Here is an 8,179-nt window from a genome sequence, read left to right as displayed (position 1 = left end):
TCAACTCTTTTAATGCTTCCCACACTTGTTTTGCCAACATCTCACGAAATGCAATTGGCATCAATCTTTGCATAAAAACATGACAATCATGGCTTTTCATTCCGAATAGTCTACACCATGTTAAATCAACACACCTCCCCAAATTAGAAACATAACCATCGGGGAAACGCAATCTTCTGGCTGCTACATTGTCCTTCGTCTTCCCTTTGACATCCATTACAGTGTAAAAAAAGTTTTCAAATACATTTTTCACAATATGCATAACATCAAAATTATGTCTAATGAGGTTTGTTTTCCAATATGGTAAATCCTAAAATATGCTTTTCTTTTTCCAACCATGATCGCCACATCTTTTGTTTACATCATCAGCATTTAGTTCAGTCACTTTTACCAAACCTAATTGTTCAATCTCCCTTAAAGTTTGTTAACCATTCTTACTTGGAGGAGGACCTTCTATCACTTCACGATTCTTCTTGAACTTATTTTTTTCCTTTCTATATGGGTGATTTACCTGTAGAAATCTTCTATGGCAGTCAAACCATGACATCTTATTACCATTCTTTAGTCTGAATGCTTGTATATGTTTCCCATAATGTGGACATGCTAGCTTACCTGCTGTAGACCATTCGGACAACAATGCATATGCTGGAAAATCGCTTATTGTCCACATGAAAGTTGCTCTAAGATGGAAATTTTTTTTAAAGGTATATCATATGTTACTACGCCTTCTTCCCATAATTGATCCAACTCTGCAACAATTGGTTGCAAAATACATCTATTTTATGCTTAGGGTTTAACGGTCCTGACAAAAGTGCGGTCAAAAATATGTAAGGCTCTTTCATGCACATAGAAGGTGGCAAATTATAAGGTGTTATAATAATAGGCCAAGATGAATATTGTTGTCCAAATGCTCCATGTGGTGCAAACCCATCTATACTTAGGCCTAATCTTACATTACGTGCTTCTGCTGCAAATGAAGGATGACTTTTGTCAAAGTGCTTCCAAGCTTCTGAATTGGATGGATGACACTATTATTTAAATCAGGAGCCATTGCATCTATGACCATTTCTCTATAAGAACATGCACCATCACTAAAATTTGTGTTTGAATCATCCACCCCAAAAAACGTATTGTCGTCATCAATTGATGTTTCCCCATGTTTATCCCAAAACCAATATTCCTCAACAAAACCAAACTTGTACAAATGATACTTAACATTATCAACTTCTCTATATGGTACGTTACGCCATTTGATGCATGGGCATTTGATTTTATCTTCGGCCATGAACCTATGTTGACTGGTAGCAAAATCTATAAAAATTTTCACTCCTTGTACGAAAACAAGGGATACACAACTACGATTATCTTTTCTTTCATACATCCACTTTCTACTTCGTTTGTTCATTGTCTTTAATCTGTAAAGTAACGTATAAATTTAAATAACAGAATATTGTATGTTCATTAACGTTGATTTGAATTCATATATAACATTTGAAGTAAATATATGGTTACCATACAAACATCGCAAAGGTACCTTAACAACGACTCGTTTCACAAAGCTAATGACCGAATGCTGAACAAACACTACTAGAAAAACAACCTTTTACGACGCGCAATGCGCGTCGTAAAACGCTCAGACGACGCGCAAATGCGTGTCAAGGAAGGCCCTGTCATAACGATAGACGACACGCTTTTGCGCGTCGTCTATAGACGACGCGCATTTACGACGTGCATTTACGACACGCATTTACGACGCGCAATGCGTATCAAGGAAGGCCCTGTCATAAAGGAAGACGACACGCATTTACGTGTCGTAACCTTACAACGCACATTTAGGACACGCATTGCATATCATTAAAGCCCCTATCATAAATGAAGATGACATGCATTTGCGTGTCATAAAATTCAGCAACCATTTACAATATACATTTACGATATACATTTACGACGTGTCTTTATGATACTCATTTACGCATAATACAAAAATATGGAAACAAATATATACCAAAACAATCAATTTCATCCATAACATCATGTCAAAAAATTGTAATACATTGGTATTAAGGAGATCCTATTGTACATTGTTATTAAGAGGTTTTCCCTAACTATATAACCTAATACTACATTGCCATTAAGGAACACCTTCTTGCTTCTACTTCTTATTGTTATGCTTTTGTGTCCACATGATACCTGTTTTCATCATCAACACATTAGTATTCAGAATGGCTTCAAGCATCTTCAATCTATGTTATAAAATATTAAAATTTAATACACATGTAGTAAAATACATTTTTCCAAGAATCCAGGGTTCAATACAACCCATACCTGTATCAAATATTAAAATTTAATACACATGTAGATTATAAAAGTTAATATGAAAGAGTGAAATAGTAAAATACCTTTTGCCAATTGTCATTGCAGCAGTTCAATACAACCCATACCTGTATAAAGAAACATGGTGACATGCAAGGAAGAATCAGTGCAAAATGATATGATGGGTTTTGTTTGTCTTCAATTGGGAATTGCTTGTTTCGGTAGTTTTTATAAAAATTCTGCATAAAAATAAAATCTTTTTCCATTTCTTAGAGAATGCAAGACTTAAAACTATCCGATTTTTGTTAATCTAGTTGAGTAGTGAGTGTTGCTTATTATCTTTATGATGGAGATAGAGAAGTTTTTAAAGTTGTCAACTTTTTCTAGAGCTTTGATTTTGTTGGATTTTACAGGTCAGATACCTGGGGCCACCCCCACAATTCCTGGAATGTTCCAAAATATGTTCCCGTTGGTAGCTGGTCAGGTAATATGTTTAAGATTGTATGTTATTTTATTTTTTTATTTTTTTTTGATACACATTGCCATTTGCAATTTGGAGCTCTTCCTGTTATGCCAGTTCAAGCAGGAGAAAAGCTAACCTTATCAGTCAAAGGTTCTCTGCCCCAAGGCTGATTCTGTTCTATGTACTCAAATAACAACCTACTCTGAGTGGTGGCAGACTCACTATCATCACTAGACATTATTAAGCTCACATACTCTTCTCATGTTGTCAAAAACCTGAAAATTTATTATTATAAACTTGTAAGAAACAAATTCATATTGATTACAAGTAATGTACATTATACAAGCCTTGTTTATGCCTCTAGCTTGTTTGAGTCACCAGTAAGAATGACATGTGCACTTTATTTTGCAGCAATTAAACTAGTTAGTGATATTCTAGCTCCAAGCTACAGATAAACGTTATGTTGAGATTGAATAATTGATAATCAATTAATCATAAACATAACACATAATGAATCATGATTTATCTAAAACAAACAAGCTAAAATGGTGTAAAATGTTTATTTTTAACTTTGTTGGTTAAAAATGAGTGACTTTAACAGTTTGTGACCTAACTGCCCTTGTATATAATTGTTTTTTGGTTGAAAATGAGTGACTTTAACCGTTTGTGACCAAATTACCCCTGTAATTCATCAGTTCAAAATAAATAACCAGAAAACATTGACATCATTTAATTTAGACCAAAACTATTTCATTCTAACATGATTTTCAACTGTATGCATATATGATATATCTTACTGTGTGACTTTTCTTTCCATCTTTTATATATTCCTGTTTTATTCGCCTTCCCTTTTTTACCACTCTCTATTATTATCTGTATATACACACAAGTAAATTAAATAGTACAAACATATTTTTAGAACCAAAAATTAATAAAAAATAAAAAAATATTATATTTGAAAATACCTTCCCACTAGCTGACACACAGTCACCGTTGTTCAACTTGACATACTTTTTACTCCTCTGTCATCATATATATAAATAGATTAAATATAAGTAAAAAAGTGGAATAATAAATATATATACATAATTAAAAATAAAAAAAGTCAAACCTTATCCCAATGAAAAGAAGATTTTTGCTTTTGTAATCCACCACTATCATCTGCAGCTAAGTCAAGAACAACAGACTTTGGAATTTTTAAAAGCAATACAACAAGTTTATGCAAAACTAAAAAAAGTAAACACCATTCACAGATGTCACCCTGGCAAAGAGTGATTTTCAGGCTTGAACCTGTAATCATACTTGTGGCTTATTGACTCATTCCCTCCTTTCCACTAGGACAAGTATTCATGTTGGGAGAAATATTAAACTGACACTCAAGTTCAAAACAAGAAGAATACTACATACAGAGGAGTAAAAATCTTCGTAAAGTTTTTTACTGAACTTATTAACTAGATGTTTTGAACTTGAGTGTCTAACTGCAAAAGGGTCAACGGTAGAATAAGGAAACAAACATCAGATGTAAAGGTTTTTACCGAACTTATTAATTCAAACAACATCAGATTCAGAAAATTTCATCTTTCTTGAAATCATAAAAAGATACACTTGGAAAAAACAAGCTTTTGCAGACCCTGATTATACATTGGTATGCGCCATCAACAGTGGATTACTTGACAACAAGTCTCTGTAAGATTCAAAAGACATCAAAACACACTTAAAACAAAATTTGAACCAAAACAACAACAATTTATATGATGTAATATGAGTGTTTATATATAATCGTTCAGAAGCATGTACATCTACAATATATTAGTCACTTCTCTTAGCAAGACTTACTTGTTACTACTGTTGAAAAGTATGGCGGAAAGTGGTTGCTGAGGTGAAAGGTAAAACAACTCCTGCAATATGTATACACATGTAGCAATGTTGTGAAATAGTTATATCAAGGCATAAGAACGTAACAAAAAATGATACAAATGTTGAGAAGCCTAAATCATTTTGAGACGCTAATAATGTTAAAAGCAATTAAAGTTCACTTCCCATATATAGTTATATACTTAGGAGAGTGACAAAAGGAAAGTGAGTTAGTTTCTATATATGCTTACCCTCCAAAACATAAAAGTGAAAGTATCCAAAAGAAAGCACTTATCCACCTTGATTCCTTATATGCAATCCACACCTGATCAAAAGAAGCAATCAAACATTCTTGTTATAACAAAATCCGAAAAAACTCCTTTTTCACTATAGTTGGAAAGTATATGATAAACGAAGACTTACTACTACAGTGACAATACAGAAATAGACATTGGTTGTTGTTGCAATCATGCACCTGTGAGCATTTACAACTATATATGAGCATTTACTTTTACACTTTTTTACATAAATTAAATAAAAGGGAAATTTTAAATGGTACCTTGATAATACAGTGGCATTGAATGGAGATCCATCAACGATAAGCACATAAATAAAAGTTCCCAGCATCAAGCAGCCTAGTGCAGAAATGATTATTTTTGCAATTAAAACAGAATGTCCCCTTTTGTATCCTATGGCATCCCTATATAAGCCAAATATATAATAAAATTACAAGCATGTTAGCAAACATTTTTACTTGATTTTAATTTTTCTTATCATTATTAGACATGTCCCTCGAAAGATATAATGTAATGTAATGATGATTCTTCTGGTGACAACTTAAAGAACTGCAGAGCCACGTATGCACTTGTAATAGGGCTGTAGAAGGAATGAAAATTTACTCAAAACATGTTACACTTCTAATTAATAGTAAAAATAATAATAATAAAGTTTAATTACCTTCCTGCAAAAAGTACAACAGGTATCAATACAGCTGCCTTGATCCAGCTTGATTCCTTGTAGACTATCCAAGCCTAAGATTGCAAGTATATATACAACCACATATAAGTCCATTTGGTTCAACAAGTAAAAGAGAGAAGCATATATATATTAATCCAAATATTACTTTGAATTCTGAATACAGAGGGATTTTTGTAGCTAGAATAGATTCAGAGTTCAAATTGATGGAAAACAAAACAACAAACTTAGCCTTGTAATTTGTAACTGAAATGAACTTTCTTACTAGTATAACACCAAGATTTATTTAAAAGTTTATCAGTGTCACTACCAACCACCTGCAATTAACAGAAAAGTAATAAAGTAGAGAAGAAATTACATTTTCATGGATAAAGAAATTACAGTTATATAACCATGTATTCAATTTTCCAAAGGAAAACAAATCTCCAACATCTGTAATTTAATCTCGTGACTTACCTTGAAGTTAGGTCAACACAGCCACCATATCCAAACATGCCAAATGCAGGATGTACTCACCAGAAATAAGTCTAAAGGTAGAAACAAGAATAGGGTAATATTCTAGACAACAAAATTTTGCTTTTTTACTTTCAAATATGGAGGTTTCCCTCCTATAGCTTGGCCTTTGGAAGCCCGATGAAGGGAGGCTCCCATCTTCCCCCTACAAAGAGAAAACATATAACATAAAACATCTGCATGAAACTAAGAAAAAAAGAAATGAAACAGTTTGAGGATTAACATCTTACCACTTCTCTATTGATAAAGAGTCCATGCCTGGGCCTGTATCAATAATAGATATCCTATCATCTGAAACCTCCACACTGCCAAGAAATGAAAATTATGTGAAACAGTAGAAACCAAAATATTATGAACAATTCTTAGCCAAAAGGTACCACACAAGTCAGAAGACTCCTTGTACCTTATTAACCTCTTCTCCTGTTCACCATTAGACCACACAGCTTGCAATGAATTATCCTATAGCAAAGAGCATGACATGAGAGTATTGAAGATGGGATTTTAAGGAAAATTAATAAACAAATATCATTTCTTAAACTAAAAACAGAAACAGAAAATGTCTCCTACTCAAATGAAGTCATACCTGATTTGTGTGCATACTCCCTAGATGAAGCCATACTAAATTTTTGTGCATACTCCCTAGGTGAATTGATGATGTCCAATCAAGAAAGTTGTGTGCATACTCCCTAGATGAAGCCATGTAATACTTCTACCCAGCAACGATCACAAGATTACAAAGCTTCTGAAAGAGAAACCGAAGATTGAGAATTCTAAATCTCAATCTGAAATCAAAATCATAGGGAAGAAATCCGAAATTATAAAATCATATGGGAAGAAATATGTTGAAAAGAATTCTGAAGAAGGAGAAACTGAATAGAAACATTACCAGAATCAAAAGAGAAATCGAAGGAAGAGACAAATTCTCTCAATCCCTCCTCCGATTTCTAGAAACCGGTGTGTCGTCGTATGAAACAACTTCTGAATCAATAAGCTTAAGATACCCTTCAATGGTTCCACAGATTCTCTTATGTGCTCGCCTATGTTTAGAACTAGGGTGTGACTTCGGAAACGGCCATCCACATCTATGGAAAATATGCCCTGCAAAGTCGAAGTAAAATAACAAACCACCATTAAAATATGTTGTTTTCATAACAGTAATTCAATTCGAAATAAGAAATATAATAACTATTTCATAAATTAACGAAGAGAAAAACTGAAGAGGTGGCGATTTTGCTCTGATCTTAGGTATCCATGTTTGTATAAAGATCAAAACACAAAAAGGGTTTTGTAGAAGATGAGGAAATAAGGGGAGACTTATTTGAAGAAGATTGGAGAATGTAAGAAGAAAAGTGAAGAAAAAACAATTTTTGAGAAAGTCTTTGTAAGGAGTGATATCACCGTCTCTCACCTCCACCGATAAGCTCCATCTCTCTTCGGACCAAGCCATCAGAAAAGTCGCCTCCGCTCAAGATAATTTTATGCGCGTGGTGGTTGAATCGGGGAAATCCTCGTCTTTGGAGGAAGAGGAGGACTTGGAGTTGCGTTGTTGTGTGTGGTGAGGAATTTGTTGAAGAAGATTAAGAGGAGAGTATTAGTAGGAGATAAGGTATTGGTAGGTTTGATCGATTGAGTTGATCGAAGAGGAATGATCGAAAATTTCTCCCAAGTCTATTAGGGTTCATGTTAATTCTTCGAGAAGCAAGGTGCATCGCAGCAATCTGAGGCTAGAAGAGGCAACGAGCTAGGATTAGAGGCGGTGGATGTGGGTGAGGGGTAGAGACGAGGGAGAAGTAGGCGGGGGTTTAAAAAATTTGGGGATTTCATTTTCCCTTCTTAAAAAAAAATATAAAACAACATTCACAGAGGACGCACAAGTGCCCTCCGTGTTTTTTTTATTTTTTTACATGAGACACTAATTTAAGGGCACGCAATAATGCGTGACGTAAATGCTTAAATTTTTAGAAGAAATGACACTTTTTTACTGTCACTCTCTTTTGCGTGACATAAATCAATGAGTGTCGTGGTTTGCGCGTCGTAATAGGGTCTTTTTCTTGTAGTGAA

At 33.9% G+C, this 8,179-nt stretch overlaps 2 protein-coding genes across 7 annotated transcripts; both read right to left on the bottom strand.

The window, feature by feature from the left end:
* Positions 1–2,030: 2,030 nt before the first annotated feature.
* Positions 2,031–7,885, bottom strand: LOC145162704 (putative DEAD-box ATP-dependent RNA helicase 29). Of its 6 annotated transcripts, XM_079081771.1 has the most exons (19): positions 7,527–7,885; positions 7,005–7,216; positions 6,702–6,860; positions 6,522–6,577; positions 6,349–6,423; positions 6,062–6,263; positions 5,871–5,922; positions 5,588–5,661; positions 5,190–5,506; positions 5,054–5,105; positions 4,882–4,955; positions 4,613–4,674; positions 4,380–4,460; positions 3,888–3,937; positions 3,742–3,798; positions 3,574–3,649; positions 2,913–3,051; positions 2,400–2,441; positions 2,031–2,190 (listed from the first exon to the last, which is right to left on the bottom strand). In XM_079081771.1, the coding sequence occupies exons 3-6, from the start codon at positions 6,816–6,818 to the stop codon at positions 6,164–6,166; spliced, it is 348 nt and encodes a 115-aa protein (XP_078937897.1). In that variant the 5' UTR covers positions 6,819–6,860; positions 7,005–7,216; positions 7,527–7,885; the 3' UTR covers positions 2,031–2,190; positions 2,400–2,441; positions 2,913–3,051; positions 3,574–3,649; positions 3,742–3,798; positions 3,888–3,937; positions 4,380–4,460; positions 4,613–4,674; positions 4,882–4,955; positions 5,054–5,105; positions 5,190–5,506; positions 5,588–5,661; positions 5,871–5,922; positions 6,062–6,163. The 6 variants fall into 5 exon arrangements, with proteins under 6 accessions (XP_078937897.1, XP_078937896.1, XP_078937901.1 ...); XM_079081770.1 differs by having other exon boundaries at positions 5,871–6,263; XM_079081773.1 differs by lacking the exon at positions 5,871–5,922 and having other exon boundaries at positions 6,122–6,263.
* LOC145164221 (uncharacterized) lies at positions 4,770–6,099 on the bottom strand. Its single transcript, XM_079082945.1, has 7 exons — positions 6,062–6,099; positions 5,916–5,922; positions 5,588–5,661; positions 5,190–5,330; positions 5,054–5,105; positions 4,882–4,955; positions 4,770–4,782 (listed from the first exon to the last, which is right to left on the bottom strand). The coding sequence occupies exons 1-7, from the start codon at positions 6,097–6,099 to the stop codon at positions 4,770–4,772; spliced, it is 399 nt and encodes a 132-aa protein (XP_078939071.1).
* Positions 7,886–8,179: the final 294 nt, after the last annotated feature.

The sequence above is a fragment of the Lactuca virosa genome, chromosome 3, assembly GCF_052849685.1.
Source record: "Lactuca virosa cultivar CGN04683 chromosome 3, Lactuca_virosa_CGN04683_v6, whole genome shotgun sequence".
In the NCBI taxonomy this organism is placed as follows: Eukaryota; Viridiplantae; Streptophyta; class Magnoliopsida; order Asterales; family Asteraceae; genus Lactuca; species Lactuca virosa.
Note: the sequence above shows the minus strand (reverse complement) of the source record. Positions and strands in the feature narration are given on the sequence as shown.